Genomic DNA, 26240 nt, shown 5'->3' with positions numbered 1-26240 from the left:
TTTATATCATGGTAACGATATATATAACGATATAGTAATATTTTTTATTTTAAAAAGGTTTTTATGATATTAAATATTTGATACCATAGAATTTTCATAATCCTTGTCATCAATATCAAACTAATACAAGCCTAAAGAGAGACAAAAAAAAATAAATAACTCAAACTCACTGAAGATAAATAAACAGTCAGTGATGAAATAAGGATAAGAAACTAATTGCAAGCAATAGAACAAAAAACTACAATAAATAAGAAACGCTACATACATTGTGTAAATTAAATTAATTAGTCTTCACTGTGTTAATTATATCTTATCTATCCATCTGTCTATCTGATAGATATAATTAACACATGTATTATGTATAGATTCTATACATACATAAATATATTATTATTATTTTTTATTTCTTCTTATTAAAGTTACAAAAGTGAGTTAGTCAAGAGCAGTGAGAGATTTTTTAGCAATGTGCTATGATTAATATGAATGGCAGACAGAACGAATATTGGACAGCTTCCCCTTTAAGACCGAAGTCCGGATCCAATATACTGTTACATATGCGTTTTCTCCTTCAGCAGTTTAATCTCTTTTAAGACCTAAATCGCTGTGTTTATGAGGATACTTGCAAAGACGGGGATTCTGACGCATATAAGTGTGTTTATGTAATTGTTCAAAGCCAATAAAGCGGCCTCTCACACAGAAACAGAGACGGCGCACGCAACAGCTTAAATTCGGTTGTTTTAAAACTGCGGTGCTTAAAAACGCATGCCCATGCTACAGATGTAGTCCCTCGTTTAGGAACGAGCTCCTCGTTTAGCTCTGGTCGTTCTCCACCTGGTTCTGTCTCCCCTTCACGTCCCGTGGGTGGCGTGTAAAGATCGCAGTCATCCAAATGATGAAAAAGTATTACCGTAAACAATGTATTTTGCGACACCACGAAATAAACGATAGAACATAATATGAAACGATAGACTTTTTATTTCGTCCATCCGATATATATCGTCATATCGCACAGCCCTAGTCTTCAGTGTCACATGATCCTTCAGAAATCATTCTAATATGCTGATTTGCTGCTGAAGAAACATTGATTATTATTGTCAATGTAGAAAACAGTTGTGCTGCTTAATATTTGAGTGGAAACGGTGATTCATTTATTTCAGGATTGAATACAAAGAAAAACCTTTGAAATAAAATATTTTGTGACCTTATATACATCTTTACTAAAAGTACTAAATGAAAAAAAAAAAATCTTGCTGACCCCAGTGTATGTTGGTTGCAGAACAGTTCATAAAACTTTCCTTTCAAGTACAAATGGAAATGTTTAATTCATTATAAATTCTTTTGTAAATGTCTAAAAGCACAAACATCACGTTTTACTGACCAGATAGACGTTTATGCTGGTAAAAATCTAAAAATATATGATTGCTGGAGTTTACAGGTGGATCAAATGCTCCTTAAAGATGTAAACAGCTCAATATTGCTTGTATTTTTGTGTCGTTAGCATCAATTTAGGGTCAAAAATGTGTCGGTAATGCCTGTATAGTTTGCACTTGCATTTATCGTTCTCTCGTGTTAGTGTTTTCTTGCTTTTAAAGATGGGTCAAAGGTCAGGGGAAGTAGTGAACATTTTATCAGTCACCCAGACACTCACACAGAACTTTACAAGCAAGGAATCCTGTTCCATCCATGCAAAACTAAGCATGGGATTTCAATCAGATTAATCAGAAACCATCTCGTTTAAGAGACAGAATCTCAAAAACAAACACCTGACCTGTGACCCAAAAACATATAAAGATAAGTGAGTTATTACAAGTCCTGTGCTAAATGTGAGCCAGCCGTATTTAAACAGTAGGACTGCGACGTCTTTAAAGTCCTGTAGATGCAGCAACATAAGGACAAAAACAGTGATTTCAAGCAAATCTCTTGGCGAACAGGATGTTCAAAGTTAGTGATGACATCATACTCAGACTCTCTAGAGGGCATTTTCCAAAATAGCTGACTAAACATGACAAGACGGCCCACATGTTGAACAATGACCCATTTAAGCTTGTGTCTGTTTATGTCTGCACATCACTGTGGTTACCTTTGTGTAATTTGGTGGGACTCACAGGTATGTGTGTGTGTAGCACCCAAGAGAATGTTCTCTGTCATTACCGCAGGATAATTACCCAGAAGCCCCCATCATCCAGCATAAAGACACATTCAGCAGGCACTTGACTAAAACGGCAGGAACACACCCGGCGATTCTCTCGATTACATGTGCACACGCGCTCGTAGTCTGCTATTATTTACAGCCCCGAGCTGCAGTACACCGTTTACTCGAAGATAATGAGCTGTAGCCACTATCTTTAGCGTTACTTAAACATACAATGACCCCAAAAAACACAGTTAGCATCACGCTCACAAGCTCTGTTCAGAATGATTGCTACTGCTGACTAAATACTGTGCAGTATGTGTTTTAACTGCCTACTCATTTTTAAAATTAGCATGAAACAGGGTCAAATAGTGGTATGCTATTGTTGTCACTTCTCTGTTGCAATGTTATTGTAGTGTTATTTATATTTTTTTGTATGTTTTATTGATATTCATTTTTATTTTTGTGCAATGTTTAGTAATTGTGTCTGTGCTTTTTTGTTTTTATATATTTTTTAATATTACTATTTTTCTATTTACTAGGTTTAATATAATTTAATTTTTTTCATGTAATATTATCATTTTTATTTTCATTTTAGTGTAATTGTCAGTAATTTTGTTTGCGTATTGTGCTTTTTTCATTTTTATTAGTCTTTTTTTTAAATTACTATTTAGGTTTAATATATGTGTAGGTATACTTTAGGTTTTGGTGTAATGTTAGTATTTTTTGTGTAATATTAATATTTAAATTATTTTCATTTTAGTATATTTTTAATATATATTTTTTATTAGTTTTTTTAAATTTATATTACTGTTTAGTATTCATTTATTTATATTTTTAGTTTAATTTAAATTTCCAGTTAATAATTGTAGTGGTTCAAGTTATTTATTTATTTTTTTTTTTTTAATATTACTATTTAGGCTTAATTAAATTTTATTTCAGTTTTAGTTTTAGTTTAGTTTTTATTTATTACCAGTTAGTAATAGTGCTTCAACTTAAACCTATTTCAGTTAGTTGCGAAGGCAACATTTAATTTAGTTTGTCATCATTTTGTCATTTTTATTTCAGTTAATAAAAATGTTTCTAATGGGTAACTCTTTTAGTTAACAATACTAACCCTGATGTGTTGCATATTTTTGGGTTACTTTGCATTTTTCATCTAAAATTATCTTAACGTTTTTCAATTAAGTATTAATATTTTATTTCTTTCATTTCAATTTCAATCCACTTCGTTTTAATTAATAAAAAGGCATTTCATAGTTTTAGTTTAGACAGTAACCATGGTATGTTGCATTAGTAATTTAGCGAGTGGTGTTCGGTTATAAGTTACTTTGCATTTTTAATCCAAAAGTATCTTAAAATTTGTCAATTAAGAAAGAAGTCAAGGTAAAAGATAAATAGTGCTGCTTGTATTATTTCAGATTCACTCAGCACACTGTAAATGCATTGCATTGCATTGCTTTGTGAGATGCAGTAGCAAATGTCGTAGGTCATTTGTGTCATACTGTGCACAAAGTACTGCATACTGCGAACTCAAGCAGCACCGTTTGAAAGCCCTGTTGCATGATGGGAGTATCTGGGTGTTCATTCAGGACAGGGCGGTTGGAGGGTTGTGGGGGGCTGTGTGTACATGTATGTGGGTGAGAAAGCCCCATCCCCCTGCCTCCATCAACAGAGCCATAGTTCTAGAGCTTTGAGATTCTTAACATAAACACACAGCAGCTCACTCACACACTCATCTTCTCAATGAAGGCTTTCATCCTGTGCCGCGTGGCACTGCGCTGGGGGTGCAGGACAGAAAACCCAACTGATCCTCGGTTTCAACAACTATGCTGATACATATGATACCGCTTCAGCCATAGAGCTGGGAGAAATTACCGGATAGGATAACCATGATATTTTTGGACATTTGATATGTAAAGTATGTTTATGCTCTGAAATGGCTTAAAAGGGTGTGTTTGAAACTTTTTTTGTACCAAACAACTTTTTTGGCAAGAAAATTAAAATACTGAAATACAGAGAGAAAAAACAGCAAGAAATAGCATTCATTACCTATTTTACTTTGTTCATTTTAAGTATTTTGCTAAAATGTATTTTGCTAAAATATTATGAAGACAAATTATTTTTACTAATATATTTTAGAAATATTTATTTTATGTATAATTTATATTTTAGAAATATTCATTTTATGAATATGCATTTATGCAATATTTTATGTTTGATTAATATAAATATATATTTATATAAAACTAAATAAATATATTTGATTTATAAAAATAAAATATAAATACATTTATATTTATAGAAATATGTTTATATTAATGAATGTTAATTTTATAAATATTTATTTTATAAAGAATTTATACAATTCATAAAATATCTATTTTATAAATACACATACATTATAATTTAATGTATAATGTATAAATTATTTTGTAAACATTTTATTAATAAATTATTCACAAAATACTTTATAAACATTTATATTTAATAAAATACATAATTTACTTATTAATATTAAACTTATTTTATAAATATTTAATTTAATGTTTATATTATTGCTTTTTATTTAAAAAAGTTAATATATTTTTTAAATTTTAGAAATATAAAGTATTTGACTAAATATTTTACAGTAACAAATCATTGATTCTGTGTTTTGTACGTACTTATTTACTGAAATAGATCATTCAAAAGATCAGAGACTGTTTTAAAATATTTCTTATGTTCTTGTCTTAGTGCTGTCATACTCACGATACCCAGAATGGTTGCACAAAACCAGCCAGTTGTGCAATCTGAGCACTCTAGGATTGTGAGATTGGAACATACCTTCAAAGCTACAGAAAAGGACCACAGGGACCTTTTCATAAACGCACACTGCACACACACACACACACACACACACACACAGTGGGATTCAGGATCTACAGGTCTTCTGTAAGTCTATAGCTCATTATCAGAAAAAGGAAATTCCCTCGAATGACTTCCTGTTTCCTCTTTGCTGTTTAGTTTTTAAACAGAGCCCTGCAGCACTATTTGCACACTTGTGCAGTGTGTGTTTGATTCATAAGAGCACTCTTATGTTTCATAGGGAATCCCGGGACCTCCGGGGAAACCAGGACAGCCAGGAGCGAGAGGACCTCGGGTGAGTGAGTGTGTGTGTGTGTGTGTGTTAGACTAAAAGAGCCATTGACCTTTGACCTCAGATATAAACAGGAAGTGTGTAAAATGCAGTGCCACACACTGTTCCCTCCAGTGTATCTGTGCTTTATTGGTTGTGTTTAGTGAGTGTATCTGTGTTTTGTCTGGTCAGCAGGTCGATCTGACCTCAGAACAATACACAAACCGCCCCTCCGGATCTGTCTGACTCGTTCACTTTCACACTCGTTCATTTGCCCTTTCTCTTTCCTGTCTATCTCTTTTGTCATTTTTGTGTATTTAATAAAATATTAATTGAGCTACAATATCATGACTACAAATGCACATAGTTTCAAAGTATTAAGAATTAAATTAATAATAATAATGTTCATAAAAATAGCATATTATTAATTATTATTAATATATTAACAGTTATTCATCATCAATTAATATAGTAATAAATTAAATATTACTTTTGTAATTCTATATCACATATCTATCACACATTTATCACACATTCTATGGATATTAATAAATAATTTGTTAACGTCTAAAATATCACTTGATATTTTCAGTTAATATAAAATTTACCAAAAAGTTCAATAAAAAAAAAATAACTTAACAAATATGTGCAACATATCACGTTATATTCCATATAAAAGTCAGATCAGTGATAATGTAATTGATTTGTCATAAGACATATTTTAAGAAATATTTATTTTATAAATATTATTTGATACTTATAAATGTTTATTAAAAAAATCTTGTGAATATTTATAATATAAATAATTTATTATTAATTATTAATAATTTGTTATAAAAAAAAAAGTCCCTGGGCAGGATAAGGTACAGCAGTACAATAAAAAAAAAAGATAATACAATTAAATTTTAAGTGTAATAAATAAAAATAAATGTTTGGTATCCTCTAAGGTGAGCAGGTACTAAATTCCATTTTTCTGCTGTATTTGAAGTATTAGAGTATTTTACACAGATGATTTGTCATTTTTGGGTGGTCTATTCCTTTGACTAAAGAGTCCTTGTGAGGAATCTTCTAGCACAGTCAAAGAGCCATGAGACTTTGTTTGAACTTTGACCTTTGTTGACAGGATGGCATGGGTGTGAGGTGATGTTTTAGCAACTGTTGTCAACATGTAGTGTGTATGCGTCAAAGCACCGCCGTGAGGTCACGCTGTTGTGTGTGTGTGTGTGTGCTAAGTATTTTAGAGCATGTGTTATAAAGTCTGACTGCTAGGCCTTGTTCAGTCGGCACCCTTTTCATGTTAAATGTGTATGTTATTTGTATAAATGTGTGTGTGTGTGTGTGTGTGTGTGTGTGTGTGTGTGTGTGTTTGCTTGTTAGAACAAAGAAGTCTTTCAGTAAAGTCAGCCTAAACTGTTTGCGCTTTCTTTGCACTCTTCTCAATCTTTACTTTTTCCTAGTACACGACTAAGAAGCCTCCTATTGTCACCAAGTCTGCATTTATGTGCCCAAAAATACAGTAAAACCAGTACTGTTGTGAAATAGTATTATAATTTAAAATAACTGTTTTCCATTTGGATATATTTTAAAATGTAATTTATTTCTGTAATGCAAAGCTGAATTCCAGCCTTCAGTGTCCCATGATCCTTCAGAAATCATTCTAATATGCTGATTTGCTGCTCAAGAAACATTTCTGATTATTATCAATGTTGAAAACAGTTGTGCTGCTTCATATTTTTGTGGAGAAGGTGATACATTTTTCCCCCAGGATTCTTTGATAAATAGAAAGTTCAGAAATTATTTGAAATAGAATATAAATATTTTGTGACATTTATATCATTACTGTCACTTTTGATCAGTTTAGTCCATCTTTTTGTATTATCATCTTTCGAGGGGAAAAAATACAATCTTTCTAACCCCAAACTTTATAATTATAACACATAACATAATCAGTCCATATTCACTCCTTATATATGAATAAACTGTAATGTAAAACATTTTTTAAAGCCACATTTTGAGTGTTTATTGATTTAGACAGTTTGGTTAAAATAATTTAGTGAATCACATTTTATTGCATGTCTGGGTGCAAATCAGAGACTTGATTCTTTTTATTCTTGTGTGTTTAATATTATATTAGCAACAAAACAATATTCAATATTTCATAAATATTCAGTATATCACACAGCCCTAATACAAATACACACACACACACACACACACTATTGTTTTTACACACTTGCATTGCTTTTGTTTTGTTTTCATGCATGGTATCACTCAATCTGTTGGGCTTATTTCTGGACTGTTTCCCTCCAATGACACCCATTGACCTTGACTCTCACTGTGACCTCTGACCTCAGATGGGAAGTCGTTTAAAATAAGAACAAGGTCAGGGTCACATGAAAGGTCAAAGTCAAATGGAGCTAAGAATTGACTTCAGTCTCAGTTTCTGAAGATTTCTTCAATCTTCAATTTCATCTCAGATCCATTCACTGTAAACTGAAAACACTTAATGCCCAAAGCATACTTGAGTGCGCAAGTACATGAACGCAAAACCATCAAACTAGACAAAATGAAGCAGTTCATAATGCAGATGCATTCTGAGCGTGGCCACAAGGGACGCACAAGCGGTTTCTATTGCCAGAGGGTGAACTATTAAATGCATTCAGTTTTGCTTAATTGTTCATTCCTAATGTGTGTATTGTTTATATGTCGTTTCCTTTAGGGACCCCCAGGACCACACGGCAAGCCAGGTCGATCTGGTCCACCAGGGTTGAAGGTAAAAACCAACTCACCCACACTCACCGTCAGATAATCCGCAGTCTGATCCCATGCACTGCTCTGCTCATCTTCCTCTGTTTGGCCTTCTGTTATATTCATCACCGCTTCGCCTGCCGGTACTATTGGGCTGCACGCAAAACCCTGCGGACAAGGTTTTGGAAACACATGTACACACACACACACACACACACAAACCCTTTGATTTATTTGAGCTCATGAGAAGCCCAGCAGGTAGTGGAAAGACTTTCCCATGATACAGAAACGAGTGTTTGTGTGGTGAAGTGTAGCTGTAGTATTAAACACGGGTTATAAACCAAAACCACCAAACATGCTTCCAAGTTAGGTGTGTGTGTGATGTCCTGGCGTGTGATTGGTCCACTTCTTTCATCCCTGTAAACGCAACAAAGGTGGTAAACAGCCGAGCAGCCCAGCGGGGAGTGTGTTTGTGTGATTGAACGCTCTCTGCTTTCTGTGTTTAATTATTTCAAGGGGCCTTTGAAGACAAACCTAGTTAAGGTGGAACGGCCTGGAGTCAAACTTCCCACATGTTCTCGCTCTCTTATTCTGTCTGTGACACACACACATGTACATGCACACGCAAACCTGTAATTACTGTAACATATAAAGCTCAAAACGATGAAATAACAGCCTTGCTTTGATCTGGTTAGCATCTTTAAACGACTGTGCTTTTATATGATGAAACATTTTCTTCAGACGATTTAAATTCCAACTCTTGTTTTGTCGTTCTTTCTTTCAGGGGAAGAAAGGAGACCCTGGACTCTCTCCTGGAAAAGCGCCAAAAGGAGAAAAAGTGAGAAATGTTAACAACAGCCAAAACATTGTTCTTGATGAGAATAAGGGTCTTTGCTGAACATGCAAACATAAGAAGAGTTACAGCAGCAGCATCTGCTCTCCATGGGTTCCTGTGGCAGTACTGTGCCTCATGTTTACTGTCTGTGTTTGTAGGGAGATGCTGGTCTGCTTGGTCCTGTCGGTTTAGTCGGGCCGGAAGGCCGGAAGGTAAGATATTCTGAAAGGCTTGAATCATTTCCGTTGTTTCATTATTTCTCATCACTAATGTTGCTGTGCACTTGCTGGGTGACATGAGTGCAGATGTTTGCCTCTTTGCTTACCAGACCCACGCAAACACTCTGAGCGCTCCCACTCGTTCTGCCTCACTGTGTCTCCCGTTGCTGTGGAAACCCAGCGTAAACATCAGAGGGAATCCCCAATGAGTCGTCTATCACTCCTTTATACTCCGCGCTCACACACGTCAAACAAGGCTATTGAGAGTCGTACAGTCGTTCACCATGAGTGACTCTCTTTGTTATGACCATTAGCGTGTGTGTGTGTGTGTGTGTGTGTCGCGTCTCAGCTGTGTATGATTATAGCAAGTTTAGACTCTCTGCCAGGCGTTTTAGTGTAAGCAATAGCACTTACAGCTTCGTATGTGTGTTTGCATTGGAAGGATGTAGCAGAGGGATCTCTGGAAAAATCCTGTAGCGGATTCCTGAAATGAAACGATGGTTGTGAACATGCGTATGTTAGGTCTAGAGCAGCAACGACTAATTAATGCAATAAAAGTCTATTATAAAAGTAGTTGACAGTGAATGTCGATTATCAAGTCTTTGTCAGTTTAGACCCAATGACAAAGTACAACTAACCTGATAATCAAATGTGGTTAAGATAACACATGAACAGCTGATCAACATTTAACACGGAAGAGCAGTTTTTTCATCAAACCCAATAATATTTTGTCTGTAAAATGAAAATTCTGTTTCATATTGCATACATTTTTTAATTAATAGATTTTTATATTGCATATATTTTTTAATTAATGGTAATATTAATACATTACAGTGTTGGGTATTAAGCAAATTTTTGTTTACTTCTGTATAATAACTAATTATGGTGCCGTGTTTGTTTGCCACTTTGTGTCTGGTTTAAAAAAAAATTTATGCAGATGAAAAAAAATGAAGCTGATTAGCTGGATTATACTGGATATACTACGTTGGATATTTAAGTTATTTCAACAAATTTTAAGATGTTTTAAGTTTTTTACAGTGATGTATATATATTTTCCTTTTATTTCAGTTCTAAGGTGTGGAATAGCATGCCTTTCTTCAAAATACTAAATATTATTTTATTTTTTGTTTATTATCCAATTAGTTGATTTATTGCAGAAATAATTGATAGATTAATTGATTATTAAAATGAGTTGTTGGTGGCATGTTTGTACATATGGTTTAATGTGTGTGCATGTGCATGTGAATACCTGGCAGGCTGCGCGGCGGTCCATGTGCTTTGTGTTACGTGTCTGTGGGTAGAAAAAGAGACATCAGAATGTAGAGGAGAACCTCTGGAAAAACTGACAGCAGCGTGTCATAAACGAGTGAATGAATGCAGGTATGACGGAACCCAATAATAAACCAAAGTAGCCTGTGATTCTACAGAGGGGCCAGACAGATTAAGCAGCTGATCCAGTACAACCTTTAACACAGATTCTACTGTAAACAGTAAAAGATGTTCTAGAGCTGGACAGCTAGATGGTGCATAAACAGCACAACTTCTTAGAAAGTTATAAGGGATTACAAGATTTTTTTTTGATAAAATTATTCTTTTTAGAATTCTAACAAAATAAGACGTTTTTGTTTGTTGTAAGTGTACTGTAAATGTAAGTGTTTAAATGCTTGTAAATGTAAAACAGAGATCAATGGTACATGTGTGTGGCTGTTCGCTGAAATGTGGAGGTAGAGGCAGGAATTAGAGCTGGGTTTCCCACAAACAAACGTAATGGAAGAACCAGACATCTCTCAAACGCTGAGTGTGACAGGATGGATTTCACTGGTTTGGCAGAGAAGAAAGTGTGTGTGTGTGTGTGTGTGTGTGTCTTGTAGTTTTGTGTTCTTGTTTGCATTTCTCTTTAGAATGATGGTACTTCACGCTACTGTTCTGTCTGTGTGACTGTCCATCTGTCTATCAATCCTGTCCATCAGTCTGTCTATCCTGCCTGTCCGTCTGTCCTTCCGTCTATCTCTCTATATCAATCCTGTCTGTTCTGTCTGTCTGTATCTATTCTGTCTATCTCTGTGTCCATCTATCTGTCTATCTATCAATCCTGTCTGTCTATCCATCTAGCTCTCTGTCTGTCTGTCCGTCTGTCTATGTCTATCTTTTTCCTTATCTCTCTATCTTTCTGTTTCTCTGTCTGTCTGCCCATCTATCATGTCCTTCTATCTATCTATCTATCTATCTATCTATCTATCTATCTATCTATCTATCTATCTATCTATCTATCTATCTATCTATCTATCTATCTATCTATCTATCTGTCTATCTCTCTGTCTATCTATCTATCTATCTATCTATCTATCTATCTATCTATCTATCTATCTATCTATCTATCTATCTATCTATCTATCTATCTATCTATCTATCTATCTATCTATCTATCTATCTATCTATCTATCTATCTATCCGTCTGTCTGTCTGTCTGTCTATCTATCTATCTATCTATCTATCTGTCTATCTATCTGTCTATCTGTCTATCTATCTATCTAGCTGTTCGACTGTCCATCTGTCTATCAATCCTGTCTGTCTGTCCGTCTGTCCTTCCGTCTATCTCTCTATATCAATCCTGTCTGTTCTGTCTGTCTGTATCTATTTTGTCTATCTCTGTGTCCATCTATCTGTCCATCTATCAATCCTGTCTGTCTGTCTATCCATCTAGCTCTCTGTCCGTCCGTCTGTCTGCCCATCTATCCGTCTGTCTGTCTTTCTGTTTGTCTGTTTGCCCATCTATCCGTCTGTCTGTCTGTCTGTCTGTCCATTTTGTCTGTCTGTCTATCTATCTGTCTATCCATTTTGCCTGTCCGTCTTTCTATCTAACCTCTCTGTCTATGTATCTGTTTAACTTTTCTGTCTGTCTGTCTGTCTGTCTATCTGTTTAGCAGCTCATGTTCAGTTTAAGTTCTCTGTTGTAAGACACGCCATTCAGAAGTGCGGTTCACATGCAACATGGAAAATATTCTTATAGTTTATCCATTTTTTCTTGTCTGTCTACTGGCGCACTCGTGAGGTCTCACACTTTACTAAATTCCTCCCTCAAACCCGTCTCTCTCTCTGTTCCACCTTTGATGCGTATTTTCCGCTCTATGTCAATGTCTTGCTGTAGTCAGCACAATATTGTGCCTGTAATACTCGTGGGAGCTTGACTATAACAGGAAAACATTTATATCTGCAATATACACACACACATACACGTTTGCTCATTGAAACCCACATATGTTGCAAACGCGCATGTGCAGATGCACATTTTGTTCAACATAAAGTCGTGTGTGGAAAATATTGCACTGCTTTCTTTATTGACTACAGATGGATTGGGTCAATAATGATGGATCTGTAAAATGCATGCTCACTGTGGGAGACACGTATTTCTGTGCGTGCCTTTCCAAATCCTTTTTTAGAAAGTGGTTTGTAGCCTTTCATTTGTCTTAGGTTGTTACAGTTTGTGTATGTGTGTGTGTAAATCACTTAAGTGTTTACTAAATCGTCATGTGTCCTCTTTGTGAACAGGGACAAAAAGGCCATCCAGGACCACCAGGCCTTCCCGGGGAACCAGTGAGTAATGCAGATACACAAACACTATTACACATACAAACAAGCACATAAACAAACACTCAAAGTGTGAGGATATTCTCATCCAAGTCAAAAACCTACTTCACAAGTCATAACTAATCCATGGATAGATTTACCTCTTAAAATACACACACAGACATTCACATGACAAGAAAAAGTCCTTATAAAGCCCTCTGTGTTATTTAAGGTGAACCGTCCTTACAAGTCAAAAGTTTAGTGAGAGGAAAGACAAACGCGCACACCCAGAGGAAAGTTTTATTGCTCAGAGGGTGTTCTTTCATAACTCAGGAGACTAAGTGTGTCATTTCTGTGCCTAGCATCACCAAACAGAAATGCAAAATAAGGACTGATTTTAAACGGAACATTCTCCCTGTCCGCTATTAGGCAGACAAACAAATAGCCCCGCCCCCAAAGTCATGCCATTAGCTGAGCTAATATAGCCCTTACTGGCAGATGTCATAACTACACACTTTGCGTTTATATATTATGTATATATCTACTATATTTATTTTATAGTAGATTTGACATTTTTACCAGTGTCTAATTCTGTTTTGAAGGTCTTTTAGTTTTTTTTTTTTTTTTTGATGATTGAAAAGAAAAGCAATCGACAATGACACACTTTACTTTTAATAGTGTTCTCAGTTATTTAATTTTTGAGTATCAAATATTAATAAGAATTTCTCCTAAAATTCTTTTTGGAGAAATAAAAATAGTCAAAAAGAGTTGTCGAAATACAGCAAGAGAATATTTTGTGTTATGCTTCATTTGGAATCAAATTTGATACCCAAATGCAAATATTAAGGTTTTCAAAAAGTATCAAATGCATTCATCCATCAACATGCACTGATGTCCAGAAATCATGATTATCACTCCTTCTATTATTACACTATTGAATATATAGTGAATAATATATTGATATATTATTAAGCCTACGTCTTAATATTACGTAGTCTTAAGCCACACTTACGTATAAATACCATTGCATTAGATCAAAATGTCAACTCAAAAATGGCATCTTACTTCATTTTTCTTTATCATTTTTGCTCAGTGTCTTTGAATCAGCTTGATGATCACATTAACTATAAACATGTTCCACTAAATACTGTCACAATCCTGTCTATAAATCTTTTGATTTATCATTTCAAACCCAACAATCAAAAACATTTAGCTTGATTGTGCTTTTTCTGTAAAAGGAAACCATCGTTTCCAAATAAAATGCAGTGACATTGATGCATTTTACATGTTCAGACCAGGGGCGGATCTAGAAAATAATTTTTAGGGTGGCAAAGGGGTGGCACGGGGTCTATGAGGGGTGGCAACACCAAAGCAAGCCCCCATCCATAGTTTTTGGGGATTGATTGTCCGTCATGCACAGTTGTTCACAAATATTGCATTACCATTAAGTAATCATCTATACTGTTTAAAATGAAAATTTTTCAATATCCATCATGGCACAAAGTCAATACACAATATAAAAAACTTCAACAGGTTCTAAATGTTTCTGAGCTAAGTATTCTTAAATACTTACACACAATTCAAATACACAGATGACTTTCCTGCCCAGTGAAAACTCATGAGATCAATAACACTTAAAAAACTCTTAGGATTAAGGAATTATTATTGCAGCTCAATGTCTATTACAGTATACAACATAAATTAAATTACAGATAATAATAATAATTCAGCAATGAACTTTGGGGAACAGATCATTTTCATTTTACTATTGTAAAGTAATCTTGCAGTAGATGAAAAACACTAGAAAAGTTCAAATACCAAAGAATTGTATATGAACAAAATAAAAATAAGTAAATTCAGCATCCACTGTACATTTGGTCAAATTTCATTACAGTATACAGCAGTTTCCTGGTCTCCTGACACAAGACTAGCTATAGGCAGTCATTTCTCATTTCTGAAAACATGCAGTCGCTACACATAAAAAATTATTACAAATAAAATTTGACAGTCACACATTTGAAGGTGTACAACATGTAGAATATGTAGAATATGGAAATTTCCATCAAATAATGTACTGTACTGTAATTATACTGAATGTGTAAAACCCATGTATATTATTCATTCAGCTCTCTCCTCTCTCCGTTGTTGGGATGCAGAGATTCTAATTGGTGTAATCAGTTACCTAATGTTTAACTTAATCATTGTTAAACTTTTTGATAAACGAGTCTTTGTTTTGAGAACTGAATTAATGGTTTGGGAAAATGGACCAACTAAAATCAGTTAGCCTATATTATGTTAACAATCGAGAAAACGTCAATACAATATTCTTACCTAACTCTGCTATTAGTTTTCGTGATCTGCATCTTCTTATTGATTTCATGTTATTGTTTCGTCCGATATGGCAGAAAGATCTCTATATCCATGATGAAAGTGGAGCGAGCGGTCGGAGAATCGATCACCAAACAATTACGGGATGAATCTCAGACACATCCGGACGGGATTAGATTTCTCAGAGGACTTCTGAATAAACCGAGAATCAGTATCTGATTCACGAACAAATGCAAAAACAATTCGTATGGGCCGCGCTTTGTGTTTTCGACTCAAAAAGAACCGGTTCATAAGAGTCATTTGTTAATGAAGCCGACTACACTGGGCGCGCTGCTTGCGCGTGCAACCATCGTGCACAGTTTAGTGAAAGAATTGTTTGTTTGTTTTTTGCCATTATTTTCCGTTAGGCTGTCATCGCCGCGGCTGAAAAATAGCACATGAAGCACTGCTTACGTTTATATTTTATTCTGTGATAATTCTGGGGTGGCAGGTGGGGTGGCACAGCTTTTTCTTAGGGTGGCAGTTGCCACCCCGTGCCACCCCGGTAGATCCGCTCCTGGTTCAGACACTGGGTCTTTAAAGTAAATGTATGTGTTTTAATGTATATTAGGAGAACCAGCATTTCTCTTTGTCTTATTTTACAGGGGGAACAAGGTCCTGTTGGAGAAGCTGGAGCCAAAGGCTATCCTGGCAGGCAGGTGCAGTAGATCTTCCTCTGCTGTGGAGTGTGGTGTGTATGTGTATGTGTGTGTGTGTGTGTGTGTGTGTGTGTGTGTGTGTGTGTGTGTGCGTCCGTTCGTTCGTTAGAGTGTGTTATGCTTTGTTTTTCATTGACTGCTCATGGAAAATATGCAATTAATTTAGCAGTACGTTGCCCTGGCATAGATATTGGGTTTTGTTCAGTATAGCTGCGGGCCACCGCTATTGAAAATCACAGCATTCAATTATAGGAAAGGATGTATTTGCTCACTCTGACCGCATAGTATTGAGATGTTTTGACACGCTTGTGTTGTTTTCATTGATGGAGTTTTGGATTTAATCAGAATAAATCTCCATCCTTTCGAAATATCTGTCCAGAACCTACAAGTCTTTGTTTTTAACACATCTTGAGCTCATTGCAGTTGCTTGTATTGAAATATATAAAACGGTTCTTTGGAATACATAAATCTGATTGGTCAATCGTAGCATTATGTTGTCAAATATAACTTAACCGTCTTTTTCTTCAAACATAATAAAATAAACCAATAAGTCAAATTATTATTTCACATCATATATTTATTTATCCAGTCATCATTGCAAATAAACCCCTTTTTCATTTTATAACCTAACCAAATAAAGAAAAAGCTCATTTGTGAAACATTTATCCATTGCTATTTTCTGCATATCAGCCCAAATTTGAAAATGTTTATTAAAGAAAATGTATAATATAATATATTTATAAAATATTAAAAATATATTTAACATATAAAATATATGAAACATTTAAAAATCTGTCTATCTATAAAAAAAAGACATAAAATATACAAGTGTTTTGTGGCTCTGTTAAATATATGAAGCCTATGATAAAACCATTATAAGTTCATCATGGTTTTTTTCTTGTGGGCACACAAGTTTGGATACTTATCAAAAGAAACAAGCTATTAATTTCGGTTCCATTATTCCTGTTAAATGATGTGTGTTGATTAAATCCTAAGCCTGTTTCTGAAGCCTCTCTGTCTTTTTCTTCTCTTCCAGGGTTTACCTGGTCCAATAGGGCCTGTCGGGCCAAAAGGGGCTCGGGTGTGTACACATCTTCTTCCCGTTTGATGTATGATTGCAACTTACAACGCTGTCATTGTGACATTTGAGCTGTCCGAGCGGGCCTATAGTTACCGTTGCTAGGTTATTTGCATTGTTTGATCTTTTACAAAGCTAAAAATGTAGCATACAACTTAGTTTTAAAGTCAAGTGATTTGACCTCGAGAGAGATTTTTACTACTACAGCTTCTCTTTTCTTTCGTCCCCCTGGTTTTTCCTTTTTCTGTTTTTTGAGTCAACAGAGACTCAAGCATGACAAATTTGCTGCTGACAGCTGCCCGAGCCATAAGTGTGCGTTTATGTGTGTTTTTAGCCTCCTATGGTCACATTAACATGTTCGCATGTACAGCCACCTTCATTTATCTTGCCCTGTCGTCTATTTGATGTATTCAGAAACAATTTATATTTTATTCTCATTGTGCCGCTTTATATAGCATGCTCACACACACACACACACATGCCTTGGCTGTTGTGTTTGTAGTCGAGCTGTATTAAAGGCTCTTTATCAGGGTAGGCTCCGCCCCCATTGGCTGGAATTTCCTGTTTAAAATCAGACTGAGGCCCTGCTGTCTTTAGTCACTGCACATACTACATGCTGTGTAGTAACTGATTACATGTAATCTGGATTACGTAATCAGATTACAAAAATAAAGTACCTGTAATTAGATTATATTACATTTTAAAATGTTCACAATCAGATTACAGTTATTTCTTTATGGATTACATGTTTACATATTATTTACACAATGGCAATAAATTATTCATAATTTATTGATTCACCCCAATTATTTTTTTCCTCCCATTCTAAATGAACTTAAACTTACATACAGTATGGGAAACCCTGCTGTAATGTAATATTTAATGCATTTCATGATGTTGATAAGGAATGGAATATATATTCTTTCTTTTTGTTTTTTATCAATATGATGTACACTTATACCATTTAAGTCTATGTAATAAATGAGTTAATCTAAAAGTAGACTTGTAGTAGTTACCAACTACAATTTTCGTCATGTTATTTATAACCAGTAATGGACTACAATTTGTATGTAATCTACCCAGCACTGCTTCCAATGCACATTTGTATGCCGACTAGTGTTGTTGTCACGATACTGGAATTTCTAATAATAATAATAATATAATAATTTGATACGATACATTGAATAATATCGACATTCAATATAATTTTTGAAACCACAGGGGAAAACTACTACAACATCAAGGGCCTAACATTTTAGATTTTCATTAAAAGCTGTTTACTTTCAGTGCTGGGTAGATTACTTACAAATTGTAGATTGTTACTGATTCCAAATTATATGACAACAATTATAGCTTTGTTATTATACAATTGTAATCCATTACATTGCACGTTTTAGGTAACATAATCGGACTACTTTTAGATTTCTTTTGACCTAACTCATTTATCACATTGATTAAAATAGGACAATATTGTACCATATTGATATAAAAATGCAAAGAGAATAAAAATATTTTCCATTTGTTGTCATTAACAACACTTCTAGGTTTCTTAAACTGGATTTCATGAAGCAGTTTAATATTTTTGAAAGACAGAAGCCTTTCAAAGACAAAGACTTGTGTGAAAAATATGTAATCGTTAAAAAAAGTAAATGTAGTCTAATTCCGAGTATTTTAAAATATAATATAATCCAATTACAAAATCCTTCATTTTTGGAATCTGATTACATAATCCAGTTACTACCCACCACTGTTTGCTTCAAATTTCTTCAGAGAGAAGTATTATTTTTCCCAAAATAGGGTGGTGTGAGCGTTATGGAGCACTATAAACGCATGTATTGTTTAATTTATAGTACATTGGAAGCCAGAGGTGCGCCCCTGTGCAGAAACTCTAAATATGACTCACAAAAGTAATATAACGTTCCAGGAAATTCCTAATATGGACAAAGGGATTTAATGTAGTCGAATAAAAAGAAGATAGAAATGCTTTAACTTATCAAACATGAATATAATAAATACACAACTATAACAATATGTAGTTTATCTGTGTTCGTCAAGCCATCTTGGGTGTTTTCATAAAAAAATCTATATTTTTAATACATTAATACCAAAACGTAAAAGCACCTTGTGTGAAGTTTTTGCTGGATGTGTGTGAGAGTTATTGTTGTACCCTGTGTTTGTTTGTGCATGCTTTCATCGTTTGTTCCCTGAAGTGAGCGTATGTGCCCTTGGACTACATTGTGGAGGCCAGCACCATGCAGTCCATGGGCATATACACTTACTTCATGGCCTGCATCAACACGAAGATGTCCATCCGTTCATCCATCCATGACCTCTCCATTCATCTGTCCATCCATGTGATTAGTTCATACTGATCATATAGTGGACATCTGCTGCTGGATTGCCAGTGATTATAAGTCATAAGTCTTATGAGTTGGGTTTGTTTAAAGTTTCTATTTTAGTATTTACTTTGTCTCTGACATTTCTCCTTAATCTGTTGATCTATGGAAAGTATCAATCTATGAAATTAATGGGGATAGCATAATAAGCAACCACCTAGCACACCCTAGCAACCATTTAGAACACCTTAGCAACCATATACTATGTATCAGGTACCCAGAACACCTTATCAACCACCTAGAACACCCTAGCAACCCCTTACAACACACTAGTAACCACCTAGCACACCCTAGCAACCACTTACAACACCTTGGCAATCATATACTATGTAATAGCTACCTAGAACACCTTAGCAACCACTTACAACACCTTAGCTATCACTTACAACACCTTAGCAATCACCTGGCATGCCCTAGCAACCACTTACAACACCTTAACCATATGCCATGTAGCAGCTGCCCAGAACACCTTTGCAACCACATAGAACACCCTAGCAACCACTTACAACACCTTAGCAACCACCTAGAACACCCTAGCAACCACTTACAACACCTTAACAGCCATTTACCATGTAGCAGCTGCCCAGAACACCTTAGCAACCACTTACAACACCTTAGCAACCACCTAGAACACCCTAGCAACCACTTACAACCCCTTAACAGCCATTTACCATGTAGCAGCTGCCCAGAACACCTTAGCAACCACTTACAACACCTTAGCAACCACCTAGAACACTCTAGATACCACTTATAAAACTGTAGCAACCACCTAGCACACCCTAGCAACCACTTACAACACCTTAGCAACCACCTAGAATGCCCAAGCAAACACTTGGACTACAAAACACCTTAGCAACCACCCTGAAAACTATAGAAACTACTAAAACACCTTAGCAACAAACTAAGACACCCTAACAACAGTATCGAAACTACCCAGAACTGCTTAGCAACCACCTAGAATGTCCAAGTAACCACATTAAAAACAACCACAAAAACACTTTAGCAACAGTGTAGAAACTACCTAGAACATCTTAGCAAACACCTTGAATGCCCTAGTAACCACATAGCAACTACCAAAACACCTTAGTAACCATCTAGAACACCCTAGAAACAATATAGCAACTACCCAGAACAGCTTAGCAACCACTCAAAACACCCTGGTAACCACATGTTAACCATCCTGAACATCACTTTTGAGAAAAAATTAGATACTAAAAAAAGCGTGATTTGTGATCATTCTTTCCTGTTTTCCTCTGCTCCAGAAGTATTGAGCTTCTCTCTGTTTCTCTCTGTTTTCTTCATAGGGTTTCATTGGAATCCCTGGACTCTTTGGTTTACCTGGAGCTGATGGTGAAAGAGTGAGTCTGTTCATGTTATGACTCATTTTTCAGCAGTCATGTGATCATAACACACTCATCAGTGGGCGAATATTCCAGCAAATGGCCGTTGTGTAATGCCACTAAAGTACTTCATATGAATCCATTAAAACTCCCACAGATACAAACACCTCATCAATGCTGTCACATGCACTGAATTAGCCATCGCAAACCATCCTACTCATTGTAACATACTGCGTTTTTGCATACTACTGTATATAGTCAGTGCTGGGTAGTAACCGATTATTACATGTAATCTGGATTACGTTATCAGATTACAAAAATAAAGTACTTGTAATTACATTGTATTAGATTTTAAAATGCTCATAATCAGATTACAGTTACTATTTTATGGATTACATGATAACATATTATTCACACAATGGAAGTAAATTGTTCATAATTTATTGATTCACCCTAAATCCTTTTTTTTTTTTCTTCTTTCTAAATGAACCTACCACTTAGTTTGGGAAACCCTGCTGTAATGTAATGTTTGATTTAATGTTTGAACATCATTTCATGATGTTGATAACAAAAGAATGGAATGTATTTTTTTTTTTTTTTTTTATCAGTACATACACAATAATCCCATTCAAGTCTATTTGACAAACAAATTAGGTCAGAAGTAATCTAAAAGTAATCAAAAAGTAGCCAGACAACATTGCCTAATTTGTGTAATCCAAATTGTTACCAACTACAATTTTTGTCATGTAATTTGCAATTAGTAATGAACTACAATTTGTACGTAATCTACCCAGCACTGTTTATAGTATATGGGTAAATGCTGATCCTTGCTTATTCTTACAAGCACAAGGTGTTTCCTGAAGAAAAACAAAAGCTGTTCTAGTAGTGTTCCAAGTATAGTTCTAACTGCTGTTACAGTTATTAGTATGGAAATAGATTAGTGGTAGATTTTTAAATCAAGTGCTGCCCACTACTGGTAGATGTATGACAGTAGATCCCATCATTGAAATGTGTGTGTGTGTGTGTGTGTGTGCTGTAAAAGTGGAAACTACTTCCAGCTGGTTCTGGCATTCAGCTGAGGGTGTTTGGATGAGTCATATGATAACAGAGTGTACACACACACACACACAGACAGAGAGACAATGTAGAGTGCTTCTTTCTAATGGTATAAGACTTTTAACTGTTTTTAGCATTTATTTACTGTCTGTCTCTTTCTCTTTCTCTCTTATATTTTTCAGGGTAGTCCTGGTCCACCGGGGAAGAGGGGCAAGATGGGTAGGCCGGTAAAGTTTTGTCTCAACATACTTTATAGATACAGATGTGAATTTTTTGTAAGCATGTGTGAGAAATGTAAAACAAAATTATATAATGTACTCATTCTATGGTATTGTATGGCCCTGCAGTATAACAAATTAATTTTAAAAGTACAAACAGTCCATGTAGTTTCTCAATATGAGGTCATTAAAGCTGCCTGCATAAAAATGAGAAAATCATTATTTATTTAATAGTAATTATTTTTATGTGTGTCTGAGAGAGAGGAAGAGAGTTTGTATTGTTCTTTGAATCATGAACACACACACACACACACACACACACACACTAAGATGCAGAATCAGCCATACAGAGGTTGTTTAAATCAGCACAACCTTTGACATCTGACTTTATAAACTTCCTGTTGAATCAGCAGGGCTCTGAGTGATGTCATCATTACTAGCGTTACCGCTGTTGCTCATGCTAAGGGTTAGTGATTTGAACAGTAGCCCTAATCCACGGTTTAGTGGAAACATGCGGGATAGCAACATGCTAAAGACACTCAAAAAAACTTAAGTCACATACTGATGACCTAGCAATCACTTAGAATGCCTTAGCAACCACATACCAGTGACCTGGCAACCATCTAGAACACCCCTGCATCCACTCAGAACATCTTAGCAACTGCATAATGATATTCTAGCAACCATATACCAATGACCTAGCAACCATTCACAATACACTAGCAACCACTCAGAACACCTTAGCATCAGCATACCAGTGGCCTGGCAATCATGTAACAATAACCTAGCAACCATCTAAAACACCCAAGCAACCACTCAGAACACTTTAACCATCTAGAACACCCTAGCAACCACTCAAAACACCTTAATAACCATCCAGAACAAACCAGCAAACACTCAGAACACCTTAACAATCATCCAACCATCCAGAACACCCTAGCAACATTCATAACGCCTTAACAACCACTCATAACACCTTAGTAACCATCTAGAACACCCTAGCAACCACTCTGAACACCTTAACCACCACCCAACCATCCAGAACACCCTAGCAACCATTCAGAACACCTTAACAACCACTCATAACACCTTAGTAACCATCCAACCATCCAGAACATCCTAGCAACCACTCTGAACACCTTAACCACCACCCAACCATCCAGAACACCCTAGCAACCATTCAGAACATCTTAACAACCACTCATAACACCTTAGTAACCATCTAGAACACCCTAGCAACCACTCAGAACACCTTAACAACCACTCTGAACACCTTAGTAACCATCTAGAACACCCTAGCAACCACTCAGAACACCTTAACAACCATCCAGAACAACCCAGCAAACACTCAGAACACCTTAACCACCATCCAAAACACTCTAGCAACCACTCGGAACACCTTAACAGCCATCCAACCATCCAGAACACCCTATCAACCACTCAGTACAACTTAACAACCATCCAACCATCTAGAACACCCTAGCAACTACTCAGAACACCTTAACAACCACTCAGAACACCTTAGCAACCATCCTGAACATCCCAGCAACTACTCAGAACAGCTTAACAACCTCTTCGAACAGCTTAACCATCCAGAACACCCTAGCAACCACTCAGAAAACATAAGCAACCACATACCAATGGCCTAGCAACAATCCAGAACACCCTAGCAACCATGCCCTGGCAACCACTCACAATGCAGCTTTGTGGAGGCCACATTTGCTTCTTTATTAATTGTTTAAATAATCAGTGAGTGTGATAGTGATGTGTTGTAATGTCTCTCTCTCTCTCTCAGGGTTTTCCTGGTGATTTTGGAGAGCGAGGCCCACCAGGACTGGACGGGGAGCCAGTGAGTTAAACATTTGGGTTTTTTATGCATATTCTTTTGTCTTTTTCTCATAAAACAGATAAAACCCTCACAACAGAGCTGATGAGAAATGCACATAAACACAGAGTTTGCAGGCTTCCAAACAAGCAGTGGAAGTGTGTGTGTGTGTGTGTTCAGGGTGAATGCCCTCAGCATGCGTGTTTGTGAGTGAGTGTGTGTGTGTGTGTGTGTGTGTGTGTGTGTGATTTACTTCCGGTATCTCGGCTGAACAATTTTCCACTCACCACTTATGTACACACGTACATACACACACACAACAGCAGTGTTGTATCTTCTGTACACATTTCTTTATTTAAGCTGGTATGAAAGCCAAATTTAATTTGTCAAATATAAACAAGGCTGTGAATATAATGCTGAATATGCTGAATATAAATAACTTAAACCAGCCTAAGGTAGTTTTCTGGTTGTAAGTAGTCTCCCAGCATGATCATACTAGGTCTGGTTTGCTGGTTTTAAAGGGTTTTTGTATTAAAGGGTAGTAAACCTGGGAGATTACCTTAAACCAGCTAAGACCAGCAAACAATCTTAGGATGATATATTCATTTATTTCAGTAAGAAAGATGTTAGATTGTATCTTTTTGTCTGCTGGAATGTTATTTTATTTTTCATTTAAATAATTGAATTGAATTATATTTATTTATTTATCTATCATTAGGGGAAGTGTTTGATCCTGCATTTTTTGTTCACTTTAATCTTATTTTATTTTTTTGTTTAATACATTTTATTAATTTATTATTTATTAAGTAATTTATTTCAGTAAAGAAGGTGTTAGATCCTGTTATTTGTCCATTGACTGGCTGGCTTGATTGATTGATTTCAATAAGGAAGGTGTTAAATATGGTCTTTTTGTCGAATGAATTTAGTTTGAAGAATAAATGTTATTTATTTTCTTTAGTAGGGAAAGTGTTAGATTATATCTTTTTGCCAAGTGGATTGATTGATTGATTGACTGACTGATTTATTTATTTCAGTAGTATTTATTTATGTATTTCAGTTATTTATTTCACTTAGATCATTAGATTCTTAGGTTAGTATCCTAATATATTTGATGATAATTGTTTTGGTTAATTAGTAGAAATATTATCATTCCAAAAATGTCTCTGATTGGTTGGAGTAGGTGACATCATATCAGGAAGTGTTTAAGTCCAATCCCGCCTCTTTTTCACCTGTAAATATATAATATGGGGACTGTAAAAACAGGAAGTTGAAAGCCCTCTCATTTCCTGTTCTCCCTTTCCTGAAAAGAGGAGTGAAGTGCTCCTTTCATCCTTTCATCACACCAGGGGAACGAGAGGAAATGGCTCCGGCACGCTGCTACAGAGCCAACAACAAACCATCTCTGTTTCTACAAAGACACTCGCACACGCTCTCTACGACACACACTCGTTTGAACGGCCATATTAATATCTCTGAATATGAAGAGAGTGCATTAACACAGCACATATTATAAATGACACACATTTAGAGGTGCATGCATGTTCTGACATTTGAAGCACTAGCAGTCTGTACTTGTTTCAGAAGGAAAGCATAACGCTCTGTGTGTTTCTGTGTTAACTCAGGGTGTTATAGGAGCTCCTGGTCCTCCTGGTGTCCTTGGATTGATTGTAAGTTAAATGGTTTATTTAACTGTATTTTAGGGACAGATTTGTCCCCAGAAGTGAGCTAAATCTGAAAAAAACAAAATATCTGGAGATGTCCCCATTTGAAAAAATAAATGCTTCATGCATGATGAGTAAAGTTTTCTGTGTGAATGGAAGTGTTTACGCTCAGCTAGGGTGACCGGATGACCTTAGTGACAAAAATTGGGGCAGATCAGAGACGTAGAGCTTGCTGAGGTTATATGCAGGTGAAATACAATATGCCAAAAATATTGGCACCCTTGCAATTCTGTCAGAAAAAGCAACCGTTCTCTCAGAAAATTGTTGCAGTTGCAAATGTTTTGGTACTCACATGTTTATTTTTTTTGTTTCCATTGGAACAACACAAAAAAACAGAGAAGAAAAGTCAGATCTGATACAATTCCACACAGAACCCAAAAAATGCACTGGACAAAATTATTGGCACCCTTAACTTAGTATTTGGTAGCACCCCCTTTGGATAAAATAACTGAAATCAATCACTTCCTGTAACCATGAATGAGTTTCTTACACCTCTCTACTGGAATTTTGGACCACTCTTTTTTGCAAACTGCTCCAGGTCATTCAGATTTGAAGGATGCCTTCTCCCAGCTGCTGTTTTGAGATCTCTCCATGGGATTCAGATCTGGACTCATTGCTGGCCATTTCAGAACTCTCCAGCGTTTTGTTTGTAACCATTTCTGAGTGCTTTTTGAAGTGTGTTTCGGGTCATTGCCCTGCTGGAAGACCCATGACCTCTGGTGGAGACGCAGCTTTCTGACACTGGCCGCTACGCTGCACCCCAAAATTCTTTGGTAATCATCAGATTTCATGATACCGTTCACACAGTCAAGGCATCCAGTGCCAGAAGCAGCAAAGCAACCCCAAAACATCTTTGAACCTCCACCATGTTTGACTGTAGGGACTGTGTTCTTTTCTTTGAAGGCCTCATTTCTTTTTCTGTAAACAGTTCCATGATGTCCTTTACCAAAAAGCTCTACTTTT

The 26240-nt window shown here is 35.8% G+C and overlaps 1 protein-coding gene across 4 annotated transcripts in view; it reads left to right on the top strand.

Annotated features, from left to right (window-relative positions):
* The window catches only part of col27a1a (collagen, type XXVII, alpha 1a), a 100315-nt gene that overhangs the window by 44039 nt on the left and 30036 nt on the right, over positions 1-26240 (top strand). For all 4 annotated transcript variants that reach the window (XM_058757770.1, XM_058757769.1, XM_058757771.1 and 1 more), the window contains 11 exons: positions 5220-5273; positions 7969-8022; positions 8782-8835; positions 8991-9044; positions 12600-12644; positions 15590-15643; positions 16680-16724; positions 20422-20475; positions 21696-21740; positions 23527-23580; positions 25179-25223. In XM_058757770.1, coding sequence (XP_058613753.1) covers positions 5220-5273; positions 7969-8022; positions 8782-8835; positions 8991-9044; positions 12600-12644; positions 15590-15643; positions 16680-16724; positions 20422-20475; positions 21696-21740; positions 23527-23580; positions 25179-25223 — 558 coding nt within the window. The remainder of the gene's footprint in view (positions 1-5219; positions 5274-7968; positions 8023-8781; positions 8836-8990; positions 9045-12599; positions 12645-15589; positions 15644-16679; positions 16725-20421; positions 20476-21695; positions 21741-23526; positions 23581-25178; positions 25224-26240) is intronic.

This window comes from Onychostoma macrolepis, chromosome 21 (assembly GCF_012432095.1).
Source record: "Onychostoma macrolepis isolate SWU-2019 chromosome 21, ASM1243209v1, whole genome shotgun sequence".
Classification (NCBI taxonomy): Eukaryota; Metazoa; Chordata; class Actinopteri; order Cypriniformes; family Cyprinidae; genus Onychostoma; species Onychostoma macrolepis.
This window is presented reverse-complemented; position numbering and strand designations above follow the sequence as displayed.